Source organism: Lactuca saligna, chromosome 2 (genome assembly GCF_052625555.1).
Source record: "Lactuca saligna cultivar CGN05327 chromosome 2, ASM5262555v1, whole genome shotgun sequence".
Taxonomy (NCBI): Eukaryota; Viridiplantae; Streptophyta; class Magnoliopsida; order Asterales; family Asteraceae; genus Lactuca; species Lactuca saligna.
Genome location: NC_136418.1, coordinates 38,371,545 through 38,399,324, shown reverse-complemented (window position 1 = coordinate 38,399,324; position 27,780 = coordinate 38,371,545). Strand labels below are relative to the sequence as shown.

The window sequence follows — 27,780 nt, the reverse complement described above, 5'->3', positions numbered from 1 at the left end:
AGTTCCACTCAGAAAAAACTTATTGAGCATTTAAAGTTCGTCCATACTATTATTCCCATTTGCATGATGTTCGGAGTTTGCAAAATGAGAATCTATGGACCAATCAATACCAACAAAACCAGTTTTGAAATAACACCTAGAATATCCAAGTTCGTAATTTAAGCCTGTCATTCAAGACTCAAATTAGAAAATTAAACTGAAATTAGGCAACCAATATGAAAACTCCGACCATAAGTTTCATGCATACTACTCCGCTTCAGTATTTAAATATTGATATGAATGTGGCTTTCTAAGTCCATATTGATGCTTCTTCTTAGGCTTGTTCTTGTAATCATTTGGGATAAAGCTTCCTACAACCATCTGCCATATTCAATATAGACAAAAGTTATTTACTAAGTATAATTTTTATCTTGCTTCATTAGAGTAAAACCGAATTGTTTTTAAATGGTTAAATTTTGAGAGCATCCACAATGGTAAGTTTAATGGAAAAGCTGACTGAATTGAAAATTCTAGTTTTGATTCGATAGGATGAAACTCTACCATTATGAGGGGTCACGATGACATTCAATGAGTTTGAATTCAATGGTCATTGAACTTTTCAATGGAAAAAAAAAAGTTTTCTATCTCTTAAATAGATATTCTAAATGTTTCTATAATATTTTATTAAACATTGTAAAGTTTTTGATACATTATAAATAAAATTGATTGAGTTATATAGAATACGAAATACTGATGTTGAAATATTTTGAAGTGCGAATTAAAAATAAATAAACACTTCTTACATACTATACGTAGAAATAAATTAAGTGTCGATAATAAGATCAGTTGAAGGGTCACTTAAGTTTTAATTAGTGCAAAATTCAAATGAATTCTTACTTGGACTGGTGTAGCAGCCAACAGAGAACCAGATAGGGTGCCACCAATTACATGACCATCAGAGCATGCCAACAAGACATTAAAACCTTCTGTTTGGATTCTACCATCCTCAGAAATGGTGTATGAGCCTGATAAACGCAGAATCTCATATTGTTCCTGCATCAAAAGTAAATATTAGTTCATTATTATATCAAGTGATATAGAAACGACTAAACGATAGTGATATTAACTTGAACCCGAACAATTTTTTTTTATCCTTAGATACGTCATGTGGCATATGAGAAATTTTATTAACCTCTCTCTCTCTCTCTCTCTCTCTCTCTCTCTCTCTCTCTCTCTCTCTCTCTCTCTCTCTCTCTCTCTCTTAATAAGATTTTGGTTTTTATCTTGTATTGGGTTTTATAATTGGGGCTTTTTTGCTAGCAAACCCTAATTAACTAGTCTATATATTATGTCGTTCTCTTCTATTGTATTTGTACTTCTTTTTGATAACAATACGAAACCCTAACTGTTATATGTTTTTTATTTGTTAGTTTTCATTGTATCAAAGCTCGGTTGATTATCTGTACTTTTTGTTTTGGGGGGTGAGTTCATCGGGTATTGAATATGTTTTAATGATTTAAGATGAAACCTTCTAAGGTGAAACTTAATGTAAAATGCATTGTAAGTGCACTTTTTATATCTTTTGAACCTTTATTGTTTAGGATGTTCCAAAACTAGGGTATTAAATTTGTTAAAGAGGGTTAAGGTGTTCTAGTATTTAATACACTACAAATCCTGTGATAATCATTCAAAGGGATTGACTTTATCAAAGTGATTTGGGATTATTCTAAATGGTGGGCTTTCATATGGTGGCGACTCTTGAATAAATCGAAGTTAGATTGAGATTTTATAACCAAGAGAACTTTAGAAAAGGAATAAAACACTTGGTTTTTACAAGAACCTCATTTTCTCATATTATTCATAGGAGTATAGGGAAATCATAAGTGAATAATATATTTGAATTGGAATTTTACATTGGATTCTAATAGTTAATTTAGTTGTTTTAATGGTATTATATATGTTTTAAAGCATTGTTTCTAATATGTTAGTAGATCATTGAAAGTTATTCTGCGTGAGTTGGAATCAAATATGATAAGATGACCGGCCTTTTGGACTGGTTTTCCACATTTTTATGTTGTGTAGCGGCGACCTTACAATATCAACGATAATGACATTGTATTTTTAGCATATGATTGTTATTCATGGCATATTCCTTTTTTTTTTTTTTTTGCTACATTAATGTGATGATAATATACATATATTTAAAAATTAAGTGTGGTTCTTTACTTATACATTAGAATAAAAATAATAAGTATTCTAAACTTACGAAGTGTATATGTATATTGTATTCTGTTATTTTTCTTTACATAACAAGAGAATGCTGTGAACTTAAGAAGAGTGTGTGTATGTCTTTAATTATGTTATTATCAAAAACTAATATAGTGTTTGTGAAATTAATAGTTGTATATCTTTATTCGTTTGATATATCGATAAGATGTTAAATATAAGAAATAAAGTGATGTGTATATTTATTTTCTTTGTTAAAGAGAAAAATGTTGTCTACTAAAATCTTAAAAAGGAAAAGTCTTGAATTACCTGATTTGAAAGCAATGAATAAATTATCTAACTTCATTTGGGGAGTGTGTTTAACTCTAGTGTTCCTAAGTATCACTTAATATGAGACATAGATAATATACATGTAGTATCTACTCGTATGGGATTAGAGGTGATATGATTTCTTTGGCTCATAAACTTGAGATTAGGCATTGATCTCAACTTTATTTTGATGGTTAGATTGTAACTCTAGAACATTCTCAAAAGAAATATACGTGGTTCTTATAAGTCATTGTGTGGTATATAAGGCTTTGCTATTGTGAGTATTTATTTGTGATAACCTACGAAAAACATAAAGGAGATTAAAGCCAAATTTATATGAGTATGATGATTATTAGGAGAAAGGGCTTGGAATATGAGAAATAACGAGTCTATATCATTTCATTTTGTTATTGTAGTTATGTTTTTCCTAAGTGTGTAATTCAGTGTTGTGTTTGTATTCTTTTTTATATTGTTTTTGTTGTAAATGTCATGTTATGAAAAGTTTATTTGTTTATGTGTAAAAGATGTTCAATTCAAAATGGTGTTTTAAATAATATGATTTTTCAAATACGTGATGGTTATTAGTTTGAGAGAACAATGGTAAATAAGATGTTTCTAATATGCGAGTGTTTCCTAATAAAGTGTTTTAAATAGAGTGCTTAATTAAGATATATTAAATTGTATAGTTCATAAGGATGTTCGGAAAGGTTGTGTAGATAAAATATACTCAAGAGGTGTTTATAATGCAACTATTTTTATAAAGGATTTTAAAGTGTGCGAGTAATTAGTATCCCATTTCTATTCATGGAAGGACTAAATTAAGCTACGAAGACAGCAGTGGAAAAAGGCGTGTTTGACGGGATAAAATTTCCAAATTCTAACATGTGTTTGTCCCACTTATTTTATGCAGAGGATGCATTGTTCATAGGAGAATGAGCGAGACCAAACATCGCTAACTTGGCAAAGATCTTACAATGCTTTCATATCTCGTCTGGGTTGAAAGTGAACTTCAAAAAGTCGAAAGTGTTTGGAGTGGGTGCATCCTCCATGGGAATATCGAATTGGTCTGCCTTTATTGGATGTAAACCATCGTCGATCCTATTCACTTACCTTGGTATCCCCGTGGGTGAGAATATGAATAAAAAAATACATGGAGGCCGGTTATTGAATAGTTTCATTCCAAATTGTCTTCATGGAAAGTGAAATCATTGAGCTTTGGCGATAGAGTAACACTTTTAAAAGCGGTGCTTGTAATCTCCCCACATTCTTTATGTCCATATTTGTAGTTCCAAACGGTGTAATTGATATTCTCAAAAAAAAAATCAGAAGGAAATTCATTTGATGTAGAGAATATTAAAAAAAAAAAAAAAAAAAAAAAAAAAAAAAAAAAAAGAATCAATTAGGTTAAATGTGATAAGATTATAGTGCAAAAAAAGGTCGGTGGCATCAGACTTGGGTCTATTAAAGCCCTGAATTTTTTTTTGTTGGCTAAATGGACGTGACATTTGAAACTGATGACTCATATTTGTGGATAAAAGTCATTCGATTCAATGTACCCATACTTTAGATGGGAAGCATTGGTCTGATTTTGCTAACAGATAGAACACCCGCGTGTGGAAAAACATAATAAAAACACGTAATTGTTTGACGACTTTTAACATTGATCCCAAGGAAATAGTTTCGTGGAATTCGATCGACTGCTGTTGGGTTTCTAATTTCGTGAGAGATGATAGGTTTATGATGTGTCTATTACGTGAACAATTAGAACCGGCAGGCCATGTCGTCAATGATGGACCATTTTGACTGGGGTAAGATGATCCTTTTTAAGATTGATTATATGCTTCATTTGGAGAGCAAAGCCTGGAAGAATACCATTTGCAGTGACATTAAGAAATAGGCGGGGGGGGGGGGGGGGGGGGGGGGTACAATTCCAACTACCACGTGTGGAGTGTGTAATATGGAGGAGGAGACAAGTGGTCATGTTTTGCTATCATGCCCTATAATGATGGTAGTCATGGATTCGATCCTTGCTTGGTATGAAATTAGATGTGACAGATTTCATTCAGTTGAAAATATGCTCATCTTCATCTCACGATGGTCTAAGTGTAAATTTAAAAGAATAATGTTAAATGTGATATTAAGTGGAGTTTTATGGTGGATATGGATTGATAGAAACAAAATTTATGAAAAAACTCCAATAGTCTTGGCGAATACAATGGAAAGAATAAAAGCAATAACATTTATATGGTGCAAGAATAGGGGATCATTCAAAACAATGGATTGGAGAGTTTGGAATTTATGTTATTTCCTTTGTTTGTAAATTTCCTCCGGTTCTTCTTTCATTTTTATTCTCTCTGTACTATTTGTAATTTTCTTCACATCTTCTTGATGTGGGTTATTATTCTATTCGTTGTTTTCCAAAAAAAATTCAAGACATATAAGGATTATGCATAACTTTGGAATTCCTAAGCACTTTGTTTTGTATGGAATAAATTATAGCATTTTTATAAATTCAAAATATCTATTTTACATGGGAATGGTTCAACTTTTATAAATTAAACTAGGTGGATGCCAGCGCGTTGCACATAAACATCCATATTGTTGAAATCTTTACAAATATATGTTTTTTTAATATAACAATAACGTTGCTGTTAAATTTGATCTAATAATTTGTATACTAAATTGATATAATATATTGATTATTTTGAGTTATATGATAATATATACATCTATTATAACTTCATAATCTTAATCGTTTGAATGACTTCTACTCGCGAGTTAGACAAAAATAAAATTAAATATAATATATGGTTTAATGTTATTATAGTTTTTGTTATTGTTAATTAATTCTTTAAAATTTATTTGTTTAATATTTTAATTTCTATCATTATAATTATTTAAAAATCAAACATTATTTTTTTATTTTAAAAGTAACAATATAATTATTTATATATAGTTGTTTTTATTGTTATTGTAAGTTATTTTAAGCTACTTATTTGGAAACTTTTAATGATTATAAAAATATCTTTATGAAATATTTTTGTTAAATTGATATTACAATTTAGTTTTTTATATTTATCACTTTTAACTATTTACAAAATATTTTTGTGCCTTTTAATTGAAACTGAAATTTATATTTAAGTTGATATTGAAATGTGCAAAAAAACTTATATAGTTGAAGTCTTTACAAATATATGTTTTTTTTTTAATATAACAGTAACGTTGTTGTTAAATTTGATATAATAATTTGTATACTAAATTCATATAATATATTTATTATTTTGAATTATATGATAACATATACATCTATTATAACTTCACAATCTCAATCATTTGAATGACTTATACCCACGAATTACAAATGAATAAAATTAAATATAATATATGGTTTAATGTTATTTATAGTCGTTGTTATTGTTAATTAATTTTTTAAAATTTATCTGCTTAATATTTTAATTTCTACCATTATAATTATTTAAAACATCAAACATTATTTTTTGATTTTAAAGGTAACAATATAATCATTTATATAGAGTTATTTTTAACTATTGTTATTGTATGTTATTTTAAGTTACTTATTTGAAAACTTATAGCAATTATAAAAATATATTTAGGAAATATTTTAGTTTAATTAAGATTACAATTTAGTTTTCGCATTTATCACTACAATTTATCACTTTGAACTATTTACAAAATATTTTTTGGTTTTTTAAGTGAAACTGAAATTCATATTTAAGTTGACATTGTAATGTTATATTTAAACTAATAATTTAAGTATTTTGTCCAAATTGTTCAAAAGTTGTAGCTTTAAACTGATAATGGTTTACATATAACAACCTATTAAATCTAGTAAATTAAGTATAATATGTTAAAAGTTAAAGACATAACTTGATAAATAGAAGTAAAAATATTATTTTAATATTAAAATTTAGTTTATTTATGATTACACTTTATATTTGATATTTATTTAACCTTATTAACAAACTTATAATCATTATCAGAAAGATGTTACAATTTATCACTTTTAACTATTTACAAAATATTTTTTGGGTTATTTAATTTAAATTAAAATTTGTATTTAAGTTGACTGTAATGTTATATTTAAATTAATAATTTAAGTATTTTATACAAATTGTTCCAAAATTATATCTCTAACATGATAATAGTTTACATTCAACAATATATTAAAACTAATAAATTTATTATAATATGTTAAAAGTTAAAAAAAATTACTTTATAAGTAATAGTAAAGATTTTATTTTAATATTGAAATATAGTTTATATATGATTACACTTTAGATTTGATATTCATTTAACCTAATTAACCATATTATAATTATTATTATAAAGAAATTAAAAAGTTATTGGAGTTTCAAATGAATGTGGTGAAAGGAAAAATATTTCCTTTATAAATATATAATGATAATGATAAGCAAAATAGATATTGGAGACCATAAATAGAGGGGTAATTAAAAAGTCAAGTTATTATTGAAAAATCAAAAGTAGAGTATCAAAGATATAATGGGAAGTCAAAGAGTAATTAATATAAAATTATTTATGGTCATGCTTACGGTTTAATGTTTATTGTCAACGATTCTTAACGAGAATTCAAATGTAAAAATCAAGACCCAAGAAAGAACTAAAAAGCTATTTTCAAAGATTGTCATCCCATATTACCCAACGCAAAAAGATACATACACATACAAAACACCACCTCGTGCTCAAATTTACCATTGGATATTGTCAACATGTATGCTTAAATTCCAATGAACCATAAAACCCATATAACTAACCCTCAAGATAAATAGTTTATTATAGGTTGTTTAAATAGACATTTTATATTTTCATATAGACACTCTATTTGATTTTTAAGATTTATTTATCGGTTGAATTTGAATTGATTTACAAAAAAATAATTATAAATAATTTATTATAGATTGACTTTTAATAAAAATATTTAAATGACATGTAAGAGTGTCAATTTAACAACACCCTTTCATTTTATCAGTATCAATCAAATAACACTCCAAAACCATAGTATTCATTCCCATATATCCACTAAATATAATACAAGTTTCTTATCCACCTTAAAATCCAATTTCACTTCACCAATTTAACTACACCCGTTCACCAACTAATTATCTCTCGGAAAGAAATATCATATCCTTATTCAAAAATCATGACATATTAGGGATAAATCTCCCGAATAGTTTTCACATAATCCTTTTTACAATAACTATACAACCCTTATTATTTACCTTAAAGATTCAAATCAATTTTTTAAACCACCAATCAAGGCTTAAAGAAAACAAGTCATCCTAAAAACACATCAAACCCCCATCTGTACTCCAGCTGTCAAATATTCATTCAAGCTTTGATCGACATTTGTTTCAAAACTACTTAAACTTTTCTTTTCGAAGAACCCGACTTAATCCCTACCATGGCTAGTTGAATACTCTATGATGGAACTGTGATAATGGTTTGATTTTCTACTTTGTATTGTAAAATGTGATGAAGTATTCACATTTTTAAAGACATTGTTTGAAAATAATTCTTATAAAATTTATTAATTTTATTTTACTAAAATGTTTTTTCTTCCTAAGTGTTAGACAACTCGCGGTCTTATAATTGTACCAATGCTTTAATAATAGTTCACTGAAATGGGGAAGTAGATGCACGTAGTTGGTCTAAGTTATGTTTCTATAGACCAAAAAATGTAAATTTAGTATAGACCGATATAATGCATGTTCAAACTTAGCCTTAAAATTTATACAAATTTCAAAATACCTTTTTAATTCTTTACATCACCTTACTTTGAATAGATCAATAGCTTTTAAGGCCGTCTGGTATACCGGTAAGTAAAGGGCTCATGGTCTACGTGGTCACAAGCGTTGTCCGTGCACACCGGACCTTCGTGGTCGTGGTGGGGAAGACGAAGGACCACGAACATTGCCTCTCTCAGCCGGCCCTCTTCTTCTTCCTCTCTCTGTAGGTGCTCGTCACTAGTACACCACCAGTTCGTGTTTCGTGATAGTCTTCATGGTTGTGTTGTTCGTGACAAGCATTGCAGACGGCCTTAGTTAGACCATCATATATTCACTTGGTTTCTTTTATAATTAAATCAAAATGAAAATTGTTAAGCATAATTTCCCATGTGTCTTATCATTGCTTATAACTCATTCGATTAATGGACCTATAGTTATCTATCTTTGATCGTAGTGATGGCTTTTCATTTCCCACTGATGAAAGAAAAAATAAGTAAGCATCAAGAGGATAAAATGCTTGATGGACACACGAGAAAGATAGCAAGTGTCGAACATCGTTTATAGAAAACTAATAAAAGTTTCACTTTTGATTGACAGAACCGAAAATATGGAGAACTGGATATATATATTGTTAGAAATTTTGGTAGGGTTTATGTGGAGATCTGGATACCCCTTAGATTGTGTAAACATTTTCCGAACTGATATTCCATCATATGCATGGGTTACAAGAAACGTAATCTAGGATAATCCTAAGGGGATACTTCTAAATCTAGTCACAGAAAATGTAAGCCAAATTGCTAGAATATTCTGAGTTTCTATAAATAAACGAGAGCTAAAAGAATGATCGTTTCTCCTCAAGAGGAGAGTTGTTTATATAACAAACGAGATGTACGGTTGGCCATCATTGGTTTCTTTGAAAATAAGTCAAGGGAATCCGAAATTAATGAGGAAATCATTGGTTTCCAAAATTGACGATTTTAGTCAATTTTACCATAATCTCCCTCAACAATTCGATTTTTCCATTATGTAAATAGCGGGACCCCAGCTAGGGGCTATGCCCCTGGACCCGCTAGGGCACTGCCTCTAGACCCTGCCAAAGGGACGTTGCCCCTTTGGAAACCCCGGACCTAGGGGCACTACATAGAGGTACAAACATAGGGGTACTAACACTTTTCTTAGAGATAGAGGCTCAATGAGAACTAACAATGATGCGATGAATCATAGGGGTACAAACGTTCACTCTAATTAAGACAGTGTAACATATATGTGGAGGGCAGGATTGTCTCTCTAAAAAAGTTCCCTTGTGAGGAGAGCTGGACTCTAACATATGAACACTTATTGTACCGTGTCGTACTGATATGAGATAAACTAATACTCCCCTTCAAAGACAGATGCTCGAGAAGGATTGAGGATAAAAAAGGTTATGTTAAGCTATTAGGGTGCCGATGTGGAGTAGATATTGTGTAAGATATAAATGGAGCCTTATATTAACTCTTCAAACGAACCCTAATGAATTTTCCAACATATATAGATGTTGACAAGACCATATCGCATCGATGTAAGATATAGATTCGGCATAATATATAGTAATTACGACTACATGAGTAATGAAATGGAAAATTACTCTAGCAAATATAAAAGGTTGTGTTTACAAACTTATAAATATCGTTTATAGACTCTTGCAAACAATTCTCATTTGTAAATCACCACTATAGGTTTTTTTTTTTTTTTTTTTTTTTTTTTTTTAATCTACATATCGAATAATATATACATATATTTATCTTTTTTTTTCATTTCTTTTTATTTCAAATATTTATTATTACTTTCATGCCGATATGGCTTACCACATGGCAAAGACTACAAGCATCAATCATGATTTACACAATATAAGAAAGACACTTTTCTTTAAATAAGAGAGCAAAAGCGTGTGAAAGCAAACGCCTTTTCCATCCACATTTTAATCCAAATTTTTTATTAGATTGTGTTAGTTAAGCTTCATATCCCAATCTCTGGTTTCATAATATGTAATAATTTTATAAGCAGAATAAATAAGATTGATATGCAGCAAGAAATTATTTGAATACGAGTATTTAAATACCTCATATTTCAGCAAAACATCTCTTGCACCATAACCTGGCTGACGAAGCATGACATTATAAACGATACCATTTGCTGATAAAATGGAGATGCATCTTGGACCGGTTTGAAAAAGAGCAAGTATTTTTCTAGTTACATCCTACACAGTTTAATGATAAAAAATAATCATTGATCAACAATTACACAAAATATTTAATTAAGTTTCAAACATAAGAGCTTTTGCAAATAGCTACCTCTCCAGGAGAAACCACTATCACATGTGGCTTAAAGTCCATTCCGGTTGTGTATGAATTCGTTTCACCTACAACAAAATTAACCATTATACATTTAACTAAATCAAATGTGAAATGATATAGCTAACTTACAAAAAAATGAATTGATATTTACTGAATGTTTTCCAACTACAGGTTAGTGAATACACTTCTTAATTGATATTCACAACAATAACTAAAGTTGGAGGTGTTACAACACTTAACAATTGTATTTAATTTGGGAATCTATAATAAAAATAACTCATTGTCATGTCGTGCGTTCCAAATGTTTGTAGCTACAAAAGGTCTTCTATGGCCGAGCAGATGAGCTTTGGTGCTAACTGATGGTGTATGACACATAATATAATGACCGATTAGACGAACATGAAGAACAATAAGAGCAGTCCTTACTCTTGAAAATAGTCTTAATTTTTATAAATCCTTAAGAAACATTATAAATTTGATGACAAATCTTTTATTTATAATCAGTCTAAAACCATAGAAATCTTAAACGCCAAAGGAAACTATCAAAATAAATAAAAAATAACTGATAATACTAAAATAACTTGGTAAATGACTCAAAAAATATGGAACACCCATTTTTGTATATGCTAAGCCCGAACAAACATATGTTTTTTTAGATGATCGGTGTGACAATATGGCCCTGGGTGTGCAAACGGTGCGGTCGCATGGAGCCTCCGATTTTAATGGGCCTCCGAATTGTATGACAAATTTATAGTTATAGTTTTTGTAATTTTGTAAAAGATATATATATATATATATATATATATATATATATATATATATATATATATAATACATTTTTGTTTGTTATTATTAAATTTGTAAAAAACATTTTTGTAATTTTGTAAAATACATTTTTGTGTTTCATCATTAAATAAAATTAGTGGTGTTGGTTATTTGTATATATATAATGTAATATTTGTTTGCAATCTTGAAATATTATGAAAAGAATCAAAGAGTATCAAAAGATCAAAATCTACTCATAAATTTTAAAATTTATCACCAGTTTAAGGAAAATGCCCATATCCAATGAAAAATAAAAATATGATTCTAATATAAATTTTAACAAACAATTTCATATTTTATAAAATACTCTTTACCCCGAAAAAAATTAAAACCAAAAATCAAATTCTAATCGTAAATTCTAAAATGCACTTTGCCCCAGTCTTACTTTCAAATTTTTGTCAACTACAAGGTGGGAAAGTATGATTGAAAGCTTTAGAAATAAACATAAACTTTGTATAAACTTGTTCATGAGGATACCTAAATAAAGATAAAAAAAAAAATGAAACTACTTGTCTAACACAGTGTACATAGTATGAACTTGACATATTTTACTTTATGATGTGTATGATTATACGATATCATATGTATTGACTAAAGTAAATAACTTGTAAAAACAACTTCAATCAGAGACTATATGTGTTGATGAGGCATTTAGTAACGTAAAAACACTTATTGAGTTTTTTTAAACACTATAGATAGAATGTGTTTGAAAAGGCTTTGGATTGTGCGAGAGTTATAACCTTTAATTTAAGAAATCATCAGGTGTTTTTTGAGAAAAATAATAAAATAAGATTAAAAAAAAAGACATTTTAACGAGTGTGAAGTTGGGTCATTTGAACCGGTAAATAAACTTTCACATCAAGAGTCCTTCATGATTTAAAATTTTGTATATATAGTTGACGAACTATTAGTTTCATCGGAGTAAATGTTTGAACAATACAAATAATATGAACACATTTTTGGTTTTTCATTTACAACAAAAAAGTTAGAAGTCACTGAATACTAGTATGTTATACACTTGTTGCAACAATCTTGGAAAAAGGTTGCAAAATAGTCATATCTAAAACGTCGATGCAGATGATTTATCCAACAAACTAAAATTGTTACAAAAAGATTTACCAATCGAAAATAATACAACTAATAAAATAGTAAATTTCTTAAAAGTGATAAACACTTGTCTAAGTTGTTGTCTAGCAGTATTCCTATTACACTTACATCAACAAAAATAAATTTTGTAAAACAAAAGCTTTTAAAAGTTTATTTGAGCTCGACCATGTCTCAAAATAGATTAAAAGCTTTGACTTTAATTTCAATTGAGAAAGAATTTATTGATAATATTAATTATGAAATTGTAATAGATGAATTTGCTTCTAAAACTTATCGAAAGACGATATTTAGAAATTAATAATCCGTTGACTTTTTAGCTTTTTTTTTTTTTTTTTTTTTTTTTTTTTTTTTTTTTTTTAAATTGCTTATAACAGTTACAACTTATTACTAATGACTGAAGATATAATGTTATGGTAATGAATTTAGTAGATGTTTTTTTTAGCAAATTTAAGTTTTGAGATTAGAGGTAGCAAAATTTCCTACTAATATTTTATACAAAAAATTTTGGTGCCTTAATTTTCGCACAACGCTTCTAAAGGGTGTTGCTAATAAGACATATCTTGGACACCCTGTTGATCACTTTTTAAAAAATCAATCTATAATTAACTACTTATAATCAACTTTTTCAGAAAACAATGCAATTTAAACTAATAAAAATATTTTACAATTAAATTAAGATGTCTATATTGTAAAATGGGGTCTTTTTAGCCAATCTGATAATGTTATCGTATCGATCTTACCAACACCGATCCGCCAGATAGTCAGATTGGTCGGTGTTGGTAAGATCAATATTTGTTATATGTGAAATTTAATGATAAATGATCATCATGACAAAAACTTTTCATTGTGCTATTTATCTCGCAAAATGGTATATATTTTTGGTGAAATGTAAATAAATATTTCCCGAAATGTAGATAATTTCTCCACAGAAAAAATCTATACTCATGATTTAAAGATCCTCATATTTTCACTATATATTTACAGTATATCTTGAACAAAAGGTGTGGTGATAATTTCTAAAAAATTGGTGATTACGTGTTCTAAAACTTCCTCGAAAGGAGAAATGATATGAGTAAATAAAAATAGATTGGAAAAGATTACTTCGAACTTACACAATGAATTGAGCAAAGGTGGATGAACGGAAACAGGTGGTTGCCATCTTCCTCCTTTGCAAGCAATACAATCAGAAGGTACCAGATGGATCGTCGGCCGTGGCCGTAAATTCCTAGCATGCAGTGTCGGTGGTGATACATATGGCCTTCTTATCTTCTCATTAGACTTATCTTTTCTTGGCCTCCCTCTCTTCCTTCTCACCACTGGAGCACTAACCACATTTCTAGTAGCACCAACATCACCACTGCTAACATGAATTACCAATTCTGATCCTCCAGTATAATCTTTGATTCCACCAGAACTCAATGGAGAATCGTTTCCAGAGTTGTTTCCTTTTGAATTATCAGAACCATTGATCTTAGTGGCCTCCATTTGCAATACTTGTTTCATTACAAAGAGTTGAATATAAGGATGTTGTATTCGATTATATATAAGGAAGAGAGCTTTAATGAGGGGAGATATGTCCAAAATAAGTTATTTTCGAGATTTTATAAATTGTTAATGTTTTATTTTATTTTATGTATAAGTCAAACATAATCTAATGAAATAGATCTCATATAACTTTTGGTTGCTTTTAATTTGTATTTAATATGCTAGATTTTCTATTTATTTATAATAAGAAACTAAATACAATATATGTACTAGTGGTTAAATATATAAACCTGAAATTTTGTTATTCTTGTCCGCATGCGTTATACGTTTCAATTTAAGGAGTTGATTCGTACACAACAATTTTTTTCTGTACACAACAGTTAGTTCTTTAAAGTGTTGTATTGTACAACTATATAATTAATGAATTGTTAGATTTATATTAAGTTTTTGTTTTTTTGTTGTTTTTTTTTAAAAGTCATGTTATATATATATATATATATATATATATATATATATATATATATATATATATATATATATATATATATATATATTCATCTGAAAACAATAAATAAAATAAGAATGTAAGAACATCACTTTTATATTAAATTTACTAAATTACTATATATATATATATATATATATATATATATATATATATATATATATATATATATATATATATATATATATATATATATATATATATAGGGTTAGGTTATTTTATTTCTTACATCTATTGTGTGCCTATAAGCACAATTTTGGACCAATGGATGAAGAAAATCAATGGACATGATGATTTGAGAGTTATATATATATATATATATATATATATATATATATATATATATATATATATATATATATATATATATATATATATAGGATTAGGTTATTTTATTTCTTACATCTATTGTGTGCCCATAAGTACAATTCTGGACCAATGGATGAAGAAAATCAATGGACATGATGATTTGAGAGTTTACGATATTACAATAGGGTAATATGTACAATATAATCACACAAATTTCTGCAGGAATGTGTTTTGGTCAATTAACCTATATTAAAAAAAGGAAATTTTCGGATTTTAAAGGATAATTAATTTCCTTTTTTGAAATCTGAATTTTTTAAATTGATTCAAATTTAATTCTATTATAATTTCTAATACTAACCGATTTTATTCTCTTAGAATGACAAAGAGTCAAACATAAACTAGTAAATATATTTTTGATTTTATTCTTGCAGAATATGGTTCATTCAATATATTTTTTATAATTAACATACTTGAAGAATTATACAACATATTATCAAGAATAACATTTTCTAAATAACACAGATTTTATTTTTTAGGAATCATTAATTACATTAATTCATAAAGAATAATACTAAACAATTATTACATTCATTCTAAAAAAATGATTATTAATGGTTTAAGTATTATATTTATTCTTAAAGATTAAAACTAAGAATGGTTAAAAAAAACTAAAAATAAAAACCTCATAATATAACAAAAACACTTTATACATTCAGGCAAAATATATTCTGCTAGAATACTCTCGTTCTCCATGTTTTCTTCTTTTCCACATCAATGATAGTGTCTTCAAAATCTATATCCAAAAAGAAAACATAATCAACTTTAAAATAATAAAACTTTTATTATATTCTAAAAGAATAAAACTATAAATTCCAATAGAATGTGTTAGACATTAAAGACTTTTAATTTATTCTAACAGAATGTAATACTCGAGTCATTTGGTCAAGTATTCCCCCTAGTCACTTGATCCAAATAATCGACTTAATCTAATTACAATGATTCTAGAGCCAACATTGTAGGTAACACAGAGGAAAATATGTTAGGAAAAGGTCATATTATTACAAGCAAGAATGTGGGAAATATGACAGTTCAAAGATCACAAAATTTTTATAAACAAAGTAAAGGTGCTAAAAATATAGCTGTAACATCCAATGTTCGAAGGACTGTAACTCAAATAATATTAATCCAATTAAAATGACTTCAGAACCTAACTTGTAGCTAACACAAAGTAGAACATGAAGAAAAAAATTTCAAATCATTCCAATCTAGTATGAGAGAGATGATAGTTCAAAGATTACAAAAAATTTGGTTGAAATATTTGATTCAAACATTTTAGCAAATAATTGGCGGATAAAATCGGATGCTCAGATCTTTATATTGTGACAACTTGAATATTTTCAGTCATCAAAAGTCAAGTTTCTGTTAAACAAATTTCCAAATTTCGTGTATTCCTTTAAGTTCATAAGGGTTGGAAAAGCATTTAAATTGTATAAATAAAATTTATATAAGTTTCGGAACCAAAAGCACTCGAAAGATCAAGTTTTCACTCGAAGAATCAGTGAAACTCGTTCAGCCATGCATTTATGGCCATAAACCTTTGTGTCGCAAACCGTGGGGCCGTAAACCTGTTTACCACCGAGAACCCAATTCCAACCACAAACCCGACCGATATAAAGGTTTTTCTCAGAGAGATTTCTCATTTTTCATCTTTTTCACCCAAAAACTCTCTCAAGAACCTCCTAAGAACATTCATATCTTCAAGATCAAACCTTCTAAAACACCCCAAAAATACTACCCAAAAATTTCGTTTTTAAAACAATATTAAAACCATAATATCATCGCCAAAGTATAAAAATCATAAACCATGTGTTTCAAAATGTTATATTATCTATCACATATCAAGTCTCATATCGAATATCATATGAAAATATCAGAGTAAAACTCCCGGGCTGAAGATTGCGGTGTGTGTCATTTCAGCAGCTCGAGTCCTTCCCTTTGCTAGCTGAAGTACCTGAAACCAAAACTTAAACTGTAATCATGAAGCTTAATGAGCTCCCCTAAACTACCACATACCATACAAAACACATATCACAAATAACATAACTCTAGGTGTAACGATCGTTTTCCAAGGTATAAATTTATTTAAATTCTCAAGTTTTATTTTGGGCTATAATTGAGTTGTTCTTGAGAGTGGGCCTTTTAGTTTGGGCCGAGGCGTAAGCAGCCCATAAGCCATACACGGGGCGTAATCCCTTGTACGCTAGGCGTACTGCTTAAATGAAACGCGGGAAGGCTGAGTGTACGCGCAGCGTACGTTATGGTACGCCCAGCGTACGCGACCAGGTGGAAAACCCTAATTTTAAGGGTTGAGGCGTATTTAAACCCAATTATAGCCTCCCATTTGGCCTCCTCACTTATCATTCACTCCAGAGAAACCATAGTTCGTCCCCTTTGCTCCTTACTTGTGTGTGTTTGATCTTTGAGCTTATTTTTGTGAAGAAGGAGAAGAAGAGAAGTGGAAGAAGAAGAACTTGAGCACCTTGAGCTCATAGATCTGGGATCATTCCTTCATTTGGCATTCAAAAGAGGTATAAAGCTTCCAACTTTCCTCTTGTAAGTTTAGATCTAAGAGTTTTTGGAAGTTTGGACCTTTTAGGTCCAAAGGAAGGACCTTTATCTTGCAACTTTGTTTTTGGAGCTTGGGATTGCTATCCTTGAAGCTCAAGAGTCCCCATAGCAGTAAAGTTTTGATCTTTTTGGCTTTTATGGAACCATGCATGAGATCTAGTTAGCTTCATGGAAGTAGAATGTTATTTGTGGAAGTTTGAGCCTTTATGGGACTTGTAAGCCATCAAGTAAGTAACTTTATGGCTTAAGTCCTGGAATAAGCTTAGGATCTGGATTTGTAGCTTCTGGATCAGAGTACTAAGCACTTAATGAGATGTTGGCTTAACAGAGCTGTATGCTGGGCGTACAATGAAGTACGTGCCGCATACAAGCTAACAGCCAGTACAATCAGCGTACCTGGTCAGTTTGGGCTTCGAGCATTTGGGCCTCGGTGTGGATTGTGCTTTGGACTCAGAGCTTTTTGGGCCATAGGGGTCATCAAAAGTCAGGGGTTATGGCCCAAGTATGGGTGTGGGCCTAGTATTAGGCCTAATAATGAGATTCGGGCCCAATGTGGAAATTTGGGCCATTAGTGGACTCTTAGTGGGCCTTTGGGCGACTTAGAAGGAATTAAGTATTTGGGCCATGTTTGTGACCCACACTATTGTAGGGGTAAAATGTTCATTTTACCCATAGAGGAATCCCTATTCTGATTTAGTATTTTATTTCCCATGATAGCTGGGAAGCAACCGGAGCAGCAGTCGGGGATTTCCCATTCAGGAGTTTAGTAGTCAGCATCACGAGGTGAGTTTCCTTCCAGTAGGAACGAGTCTAAGGCCACAACGCCGGCCCGTTTAATTAGTAGTAGTTTTCGGACCTCGGTCCAATGCAGTAGTTAGAATGTTTGATGCCTTTGTGGCTCAGACAGTGTTTATGTGTTATGTGTTCCAGGCTACGACCTGATGCAGTGTGCAGTTTATGTGTTCATGCTAGTTGATATGTTTATGCTATGCTATGTTATGCTCAGTTAGTTTCCGGACTCCGGTCCGATGTAGTTAGTTCCGGACTTCGGTCCGATGCAGGGGACAACATCCTAGTTAGTTCCGGACTTCGGTCCGATGCAGATAGTCCCGGACTTCGGTCCGATGTAGAGGGCAAGGCACTGGTTAGTTCCAGACTTCAGATCGATGCAGTTTCCATACTTCGGTCTGATGCAGTGGGCAAGGCCCAGTATGTGTTATATGTTGTTGTATGGTATGTGGTAGTTTGGGGGAGCTCACTAAGCTTTGTGCTTACAGTTACAGTTTTGGTTTCAGGTACTTCCGCAAGTAAAGGGAAGAGCTCGGGTTGATGGCATCGCACACACCACAACTTCAGTTTGTCTTGGGAGTTGATTTAGCTTTTCATAGATGTGATTTGATACAGTCTTGATACAGTTTTCTCGTGATACTTTGTTATGGTTTTGAGATATTGATGTATGGATTTTATTTTATGATATTGACATGATGTTTTTAGTAATTATTAAACAGAAATTTTTGGGTCGTATTTTGGGATGTTACAAGTTGGTATCAGAGCCTTGTTTTAAGGGATTCAGATACAATTTTTGGTGTGTCTTAACTCAAACTAAGGAAACGGTAAAGATTTTCAAAAGAGAAATGTTTTCGAAAAGGATTTTTGAAAAAGAACTTAGAAAGAAGAAGAGTTTTTATAAAAGGAAAAGGGTGTGGTGCATGCGATCAGCCGAGCTCATGTAAGTACTCCCAAATTACCATACAAGTTATATTATGATTATCTATTTCAATTTCAGTAGAACAACATGCTAGAATAGGACTAAGGATCTAGGAGGATGCCTTATGTTCCTGCTATATTTGTTTCAGCTTTATGAGAATTGCATGCTAGTTTTGAGTATACAGCAGAACGATAGCATGTTTAGGTTATGCTTGATAGTTTGAGCTTAGCATTGTATGCTAGTACACTTTCTTGTTAAGAGGATAAAATTGCTTGAGTAGTCTCCTGTGTCTGAATGCTTCTTGCTTTGTGCTTTGTGGGACTCTGAGTGGTGGGAGTTAGTCATTAGGTGAATACGTCACGTCATATGTGAACATGGTTGAATAATCTCAGAGTGTTAGATTTGGCCCTATTGTGCAGCTCTTGTTTGAGTCTCACCATTGTAGGGACAAGTCTTTTACTCGAATGATTATTTGATCCTCACCGCATGTGATGGTATTCAGGTGATGGCTAATTGGCATTACAAGGAGGCTTTCAGCAGCAGAGGACTGGATCGGGTAGAGTCAGAGATTTCCTTAGGGCAAGCCTAGGATGTGAGTAGCAGAGATTATTAGCAGTAATAGTGACTTGGTGGAGTCAAGGAAATACTTGAGGAAAGTACGGATAGATGTGGAAGGTAGTATGGGCCCGTACTACTAAAAGCAGAGGATTCGTACTCGAATCGAGGAAAGCTGAGATGAGACCAGGAAACTTGTGGTAGTAGTGATTCCTCGAGATATATCAGTGTTCCTTATGTTTATTATGTTGTGTTTTAGGATGGTGGTATTATGCCCTAGACTAGCAGTCAGCAGTTCAGGTGCCGGAGGGGGATCAGGACCAGGCCCGGAGGCCGGGCAGTTGGATGAGCAGACTAGGGAGTTTCTCTCTTCAAAGATTACTCGCACCATACTTGAGAAGACTCCTGTGATCTTCGGTTCCATCAGGGAGGATATCTTAGAGTTGATGGACGAGAGGTTGAGCACTTTCCGTGATGAGGTGGCGGCCATGATGGGGTTGCGCATGCTTACTTTTAGGAAGTTCCGTGCATGCGGAGCTCCGGATTATCACGGGGCGCGGGACCCCATAGCGAGTACTAGATGGTTGGTGAATGTGGCCAACGCTTTCCGCACGAGCAGATGCACCGAGGGGGACAAGGTCAGATTGGCATCCTGTCTCCTGAAGGACAGGGAACGAGATTGGTTGGAGGAGGTTGGACATGCCATTGGAGATGACGCAGCTTTGGATGCTATGACCTGGACTGATTTTACTACCAGGTTCAAAGCTAAGTTCGCACCGGTCATTAAGGTGCAGCAGATAGCCAGAGAGTTTCAAGATCTTACCCAGACTACAGAGACAGTGGCAGAGATTACCGACAAGTTCAGGGAGAGGGCCCTTCTTGTTCCTCAGTATGTGGCTGATGAGGAAATGAAGAAGGGTCGTTTTCATGAGATGCTGCAGACTGATATCCGCCAGTTTGTGAGCCGGTGCAGCTGTAAAATGTTGGATGACATGATTTCTAAGGGTCGAGAGAGAGGGAGAGAGAGAGAGAGATAGAGAGAGAGAAAGAGAGAAAGAGATAGATATATATAGAGAGAGAGAGATTGAACTTGAGATGGAGAGAAAGAGGAAGCCGGAGGCGGCTCCAGGTACAAAGAGTGCGGTCAAAAAGCCCAGGGGTTCAGATCACAGAGCTAGGAGTCAGCAGAGCCACGCTCGGTGTGGCAAGTGTGGGAGATTGCACGATGGGGGCGTGCAAAGGCAAGGAGTGTCGGCTGCTACAAGTGCGGTCGGACTGGGCATATGAGCAGAGATTGTACAACCACTACTACCGTCGTTGCGGCATCAGATCTGATTTGCTTCCAGTGCAATCAGAGGGGACATAAAAAGTCCCAGTGTTCGAGTTTAGTTGCTGCAGGGAAGGTGTCAGCACCTTCTCCTGCTACTTTGAGAATTTCAGATGGCCGTCAGGGCCGAGCTGAGACCCCAGTGGCAAAAAAGAGTAGGGCTTTTCAGCTGACAACAAAGGAGACGCGAGCGACTCCTAACGTGGTGACAGGGTCGTTCTCAGTGAACATCATTTCAGCTACAGTATTGTTTGTTCCAGGGGCTACCCGATCCTTTGTTTCACTTGCGCTTAGCAAGAGGTTTAGTAGAGATCTGGGGGAGCTAGATTGTCCACTTGAGGTTGAGATAGCAGCCGACATGATCGTTAGGGTGGCAAGAGTACAAAGAGGATGTTCTCTACAGTTGTTCGATGAGAAGTTTCCGGTGGACTTGGTCCCTATTCCCCTGCGAGGGAATAAAGTCATAGTAGGCATGGATTGGCTGAGCCCCAATGGGTCGGTGATAGATTGTGAGCTGCAGTTGGTGAGGGTTCGCACTCCCAGTGGGGGAGAGTTAGTGATTCAGGACGAGAGACCACAACATGGACCAATTTTGTGTTCAGCAACGAGAGCGAGGTGCTATTTCCAGCAGGGTTGTGTCGGTTATGTTGCCTATATTATAGATGCTCGGGATAAGGGAAGGTTGACGGTTGATGGTGTTCCGGTAGTGCGACACTACCCGGATGTATTTCCAGAGGAATTTCCTGGATTACCTCCTGAGAGGCAGGTCGAGTTTAGGATTGACCTAATCCATGGTGTAGCTCCGATAGCCAAGGCACCGTATCGGTTGGCTCCCCCAGAGATGTAGGAGTTGTCTACGCAGCTGCATGAGCTGCTAGATAAGGGTTTTATTAGGCCGAGCAGTTCGCCATGGGGAGCATCGATTTTGTTCGTAAAGAAGAAGGACGGGTCACACCGTATGTGTATAGATTACCGGGAGTTGAATAAGGTAACGGTGAAGAACCGTTACCCACATCCGAGGATTGATGATTTGTTTGATCAGCTACAGTGAGCATCTTGGTTTTCCAAGATCGATTTATGCTCTGGGTATCATCAGATGCGAGTCAGAGGCAAGGATGTGCAGAAGACTTCTTTCAGGACCCGGTATGGTCATTATGAGTTCGTGGTGATGCCATTTGGGCTCACCAATGCTCCAGCCGCGTTCATGGATCTCATGAACCGCGTGTGCAGGACGATGCTGGATCGGTTGGTGATAGTATTCATAAATGATATCTTGGTGTATTCCAAGACTCAGGAGCAGCCCGAGGAGGACCTGAGAGTGGTGCTAGAGATTTTGAGGAGGGAGAGACTTTTTGCAAAGTTCTCCAACTGTGAATTCTGGTCGCGCGAGGTGCAGTTCTTTGGACATGTCGTCAACAAGAAGGGTATTTTGGTAGTTCCGGCTAAGATAAAGGCCGTGATGTAGTGGGAAGTCCCGAGATCTCCATCTGAGATTAGGAGCTTCCTAGGTTTAGCGGGGTACTACATGAGATTCATCTAGGATTTCTCCAAGATAGTTGTACTGCTCACCCGACTGACTAAGAAGTCGGTGGTGTTTTGCTGGGGGCCTGAGCAGCAGGCAGCATTCGAGACCCTCAGGCGGAAATTGTGTGAGGCATTGATTCTTACCCTGCCAAAGGGAGTAGAGGATTTTGTAGTCTACTGTGATGCTTCGACCACATGTATGGGAGTAGTGTTGATGCAGCGAGGCCGTGTGATAGCTTACACCTCGGGACAGTTGAAGCCTCATGAGGCGAACTATCCTACGCATGATTTAGAGTTGGGGGCAGTGGTGTTTGCCCTGAAGATTTGGAGACATTACCTCTATGGAGTCCGTTGTACCATTTACACGGATCACAAGAGCTTGAGGTACCTCATGGACCAGCCGAATGTGAACATGAGGCAGAGGCGATGGTTAGATGTGCTGAAGGATTACGACTGTGAGATCCTTTATCACCCAGGGAAGGCCAACGTAGTGGCCAACACCCTGAGCCGCAAGGCAGCAGATGCCCCGATCAGAGATATTTGTTTGAGGATGGCAGTGATTACTCCATTGCTGGAGCAAATTAAAGAGGCGCAGGCCGAGGGCCTCAAGGAGGAGAGGCAGAAGTGTGAGAGGATCGTAGGCCGAGTAGCTCCTTTGACTATCATAGTCGAGGATTGTTGACCCTTCATAGGAGGTTCTGGGTACCGTATTGGGGCGGAGTACGGAAAGTGCTAATGGAAGAGGCTCATAAGTCTCGATTCTCCATCCATCTAGGGGCAACAAAGATGTATAGAGATCTTAGACCCGATTATTGGTGGCCCTGCATGAAGCGGGATGTGGCCTGGTACGTGGAAAGGTGCCTGACTTGCAGGAAAGTTAAGGCGGAGCACCAGAGACCTCACGAAAAGATGCAGTCGTTAGACATTCCTGTATGGAAATGGTAGGATATCACCATGGATTTCATCACTAAGCTTCCCAGGACCGCACGAGGAGTGGACGCGATTTGGGTTATAGTGGATCGGTTAACGAAGGGTGCTCATTTTATACCGATCCAGGAGAGCATATCGGCTGAGAAGCTAGCCGATATTTATGTACGAGAGGTGGTGGCACGACATGGGGTGCTTGTTTCTATGGTGTCAGATAGAGATATCCGTTTTACTTCCAGATTTTGGCAGCGGTTTCATGACGAGATGGGTACTCGTCTCCATTTCAGCACCGCTTTCCACCCTCAGACGGACGGGCAGAGCGTGAGGAAAATTAAGACCCTTGAGGACATGCTCAGGGCATGTGTCCTAGATTTTGGTGGCAGTTGGAATACGTATCTTCCGTTAGCGGAATTTTCGTATAACAACAGTTATCATGCCAATATTGACCGCCCTCCCTTCGAGATGCTCTATGGGAGGAAGTGTAGGACCCCGATTTGTTGGGGCTAGTTCGGCCAGCATGTCATTGGGAGCACCGAAGTGGTCCTCAAGACGACAGAGTTGATCCAATAGGTACGTAGTAGGCTACAAACTGCGTAGAGTCGGCAAAAGAGTTACGCCGACAGGAGTCGATCAGACTTGGAGTTTTAGGTAGGCGACATGGTCCTCCTTAAGGTATCACCCTGGAAGGGTGTCATCAGGTTTCGAAAGAGGGGAAAGCTAGGCCCCAGGTTCATTGGTTCTTTTAGGGTTTTGGCCTGGGTGGGTCGGGTTGCTTATCGGTTGGATCTTCCGGCAGAGCTTAGCCAGATCCACAACACTTTCCATGTTTCCCAGTGGAGGAAGTGTCTGGTGGATGAGTCAGCAGTTGTTCCCTTAGAGGACATTCAGGTTGATAGCAGCTTGAATTATATTGAGAGACCGGTCGCGATTCTGGACCGGAAGACAAGGACCTTGAGGAACAAGGTAGTTAAGCTAGTGAAGGTGCAGTGGCAGCACCGAAAGGGTTCAGAGTGGACGTGGGAATTAGAGAAGGAGATGCAGGAAAATTATCCAGAATTGTTTTTAGGTTCAGTAGCGGCGGACTTCAAGGACGAAGTCTGATTCAAATGGGGGAGATTTGTAATGATCGTTTTCCGAGGTATAAATTTATTTAAATCCTCAGGTTTTATTTTGGGTTATAATTGAAATGCTCTTGACAGTGGGCCTTTTAGTTTGAGCCAAGGTGTAAGCAACCCATAAGCCGTACGCGGGGCGTAACCCCTTTTATGCTGGGCGTACTGCTTAAATGAAACGCAGGGAGGTTGAGCGTACGCGCAATGTACCATATGGTACGCCCAACGTATGCTACCAGGTGGCAAACCCTAATTTTAAGGGTTGAGGTGTATTTAAACCCCATTATAGCCTCCCATTTGGCCTCCTCACTTATCATTCACTCCAGAGAAACCCTAGTTCATCCCCTTTGCTCCTTGCTTGTGTGTGTGTTTGATCTTTGAGCTTATTTTTGTGAAGAAGGAGAAGAAGAGAAATGGAAAAAGAAGAACTTGAGAACCTTGAGCTCATAGATCTGGGATCATTCCTACATTTGGCTTTAAAAAGAGGTATAAAGCTTCTAATTTTCCTCTTGTATGTTTAGATTTAGGAGTTTTTGGAAGTTTGGACCTTTTAGGTCCCAAGGAAGGACCTTTATCTTGCAACTTCGTTTTTGGAGCTTGGGATTGCTATCCCTGAAGCTCAAGAGTCCGCAAAGCAGTAAAGTTTCGATCTTTGTGGCTTTTATGGAACCATGAATGAGATCTAGTTAGCTTCATGGAAGTAGAATGTTATTTGTGGAAGTTTGAGCGTTTATGGGACTTGTAAGCCATCAAGTAAGCAACTTTATGGCTTAAGTCATGGCATAAGCTTAGGATCATGATTTGTAGCTTCTGGATTGGATTATTAACCACTTAATGAGATGTTGGCTTAACAGAGCTGTACGTTGGGCGTGCAAGGAACTACGCGCCGCGTATAAGCCAGCAGCCAGTACGCTCAGCGTACCTTGGTGTACGCCCTGTGTACCTGGTCAATTTGGGCTTCGAGCATTTGGGCCTCGGTGTGGGTTGTGCTTTGGACTTAGAGCCTTTTGGGCCGAAGGGGTCATCATAAGTTAGGGGTTATGGCCCAAGTATGGGTGTGTGCCTAGTGTTAGGCCCAATAATGAGATTTGGGCCTAATGTGGAAAATTGGGCCATTAGTGGACTCTTAGTGGGCCTTTGGGGGACTTAGAAGGAATTAAGGATTTGGGCCATGTTTGTGACCCACACCATAGTAGGGGTAAAATGGTCATTTTACCCATAAAGGAATCCCTATTCTAATTTAGTATTTTATTTCCCATGATAGCTGGGAAGCAGCCGAAGCTGCAGTCGGGGATTTCCCATTCAGCAGTTTAGCAGTCAGCATCACGAGGTGAGTTTCCTTCCAGTAGGAACAGGTCTAAGGCCACAATGCCGGCCCGTTTAATTAGTAGTAGTTTTCGGACCTCGGTCCGATGCAGTAGTTAGAATGTTTGATGCCTTTGTGGCTCAGACAATGTTTATGTGTTATGTGTTCCGGGCTACGACCCGATGCAGTATGCAGTTTATGTGTTCATGCTAGTTGATATGTTTATGCTATGCTATGTTATGCTCAGTTAGTTTCCGGACTCCGGTCCGATGCAGTTAGTTTCGGACTTCAGGCTCACCCCACCATCGCGCTTACCCCGACATCGGGCTTACCCCCAACACATACATAACATAATCACATAATCTGCATCGGGATTGCCCCGACATTGGACCGAAGCCTGGAACAAATAACAGATAACACATAAACTAGCATAAATCGGGCTTTCCTCGAAATAGATAACACATGGCATAATGACTAACATACATCGGGCTTGCCCCGGAATCGGGCTTATCCTGGAACACTTAACACAAAACGTATAACATAATCGCATATATTGCATCGGGCTTGCCTGACATCGGACCATAGTCCAGGACACCTAACATATAGCACATATACATGCATGAATCACAAAGACATCAAGCATACTTAACTACTTCCCGGGACCACCCCTGTATCGGACCAAAAACCGGAAACATATAAAATGCATCGGGCTATCCTCGGCATCGGGCACACCCCGACATACTCTACTACTTAAACAGGTCGGCATTGGTGCCTTAGACCCGTTCCTATTGGAGGAAAACTCACCTCGCGTGACTGACTGCTGCAAATCTAGGTGAGGAATCTCTGTCTGCTGCTCTGTCAACTCTCCCGCTAAAAATATCCATAAATGTACTTAGTCAAAAAGTGATAACTACTCTTAGGGAAAAATGACCATTTTACCCCTGGCTAAAGTCAACATCCTGGTCAAAGTCAACACCCAGTTGACCTGACTCACCGAGTTGGTTCACCAAATCGTCGAGTCCGTATTCTTTAATCTGTTCCCAATCCTGACTCTACTCATCGAGTCTAGCAAGAACTCGATGAGTTCTCCTTCAAACATAATATTAGGACTATCCTCATCTGGCTCGCCGAGATCATTCTTGAACTCGTCGAGTTCATTTTCATCAGATGAGTCTGACCAGTCTGTGACTCGCTGAGTTGTATGAACAACTCGTCGAGTCCATCTTCATGGGTTGGGAGATTGCCTTGGACTCGCCGAGTTTGTTAATCCACTCACAAAGTCCCATGGTTTCCAGGTCCATAACTATGTCTATTTCATTGAGTCCTTCTTTTGGTCTCATCTGGATCCCTTCTAAACTCAACTGGATCCCTTCAAATCATAAAAGTTTGGAGAACCAAACCCTCGACTCGCCGAGTCCCATGAGCGACTAATCGAGTCGACTTATGCCCAAGTCCATAACTAGATTTTTGTTGTGCAAAACTCATCCAAAAGGGAGATCTGGGCTCATAAGGCCGATATAACACGTAAAGTCATGAACTTTACATCCATACATGATACTTTTAAGCTTAAAGGACCAAAGATGGGATTTATTACATGCATGGGGTTCTCATGGCCATAAAGATTGCACCTTTATGCCATGAGGACCCTCTAAGGTTCCAGATCTGAACCTTGTACCCTACATTACACCCTAGAATATGAGATGACATGAAAATGCACCCAAAGATGCCAAGGTTCAATACCCAATTTAGATATAACACATAGGAGGTCAAGATAGGGGCTACATACCTCAAATACACTGGAAATGCAACCAAAATCGGAATCCAATGACTTGCTCCTTGATTCACCAAAC

General features: G+C 35.3%; 1 protein-coding gene across 1 annotated transcript; it reads right to left on the bottom strand.

The window, feature by feature from the left end:
* Positions 1–13: 13 nt before the first annotated feature.
* On the bottom strand, positions 14–14,040 carry LOC145028838 (AT-hook motif nuclear-localized protein 1-like). The gene is made up of 5 exons (XM_078977561.1): positions 13,657–14,040; positions 10,610–10,677; positions 10,378–10,515; positions 877–1,032; positions 14–360 (listed from the first exon to the last, which is right to left on the bottom strand). The coding sequence occupies exons 1-5, from the start codon at positions 14,027–14,029 to the stop codon at positions 247–249; spliced, it is 849 nt and encodes a 282-aa protein (XP_078833687.1). The 5' UTR covers positions 14,030–14,040; the 3' UTR covers positions 14–246.
* Between the last annotated feature and the right edge of the window lie 13,740 nt (positions 14,041–27,780).

Coding starts and splice junctions, on each gene's coding strand:
- LOC145028838 (XM_078977561.1), bottom strand. CDS start 14,029: ATGGAGGCCACTAAGATCAATGGTTCTGATAATTCAAAAGGAAACAAC. Junction 1,033..10,377: donor ATGTTTTGCTGAAATATGAG/GTATTTAAATAC, acceptor CTTTTGATGCAG/GAACAATATGAGATTCTGCG. Junction 361..876: donor TGGCTGCTACACCAGTCCAA/GTAAGAATTCAT, acceptor TGAATATGGCAG/ATGGTTGTAGGAAGCTTTAT.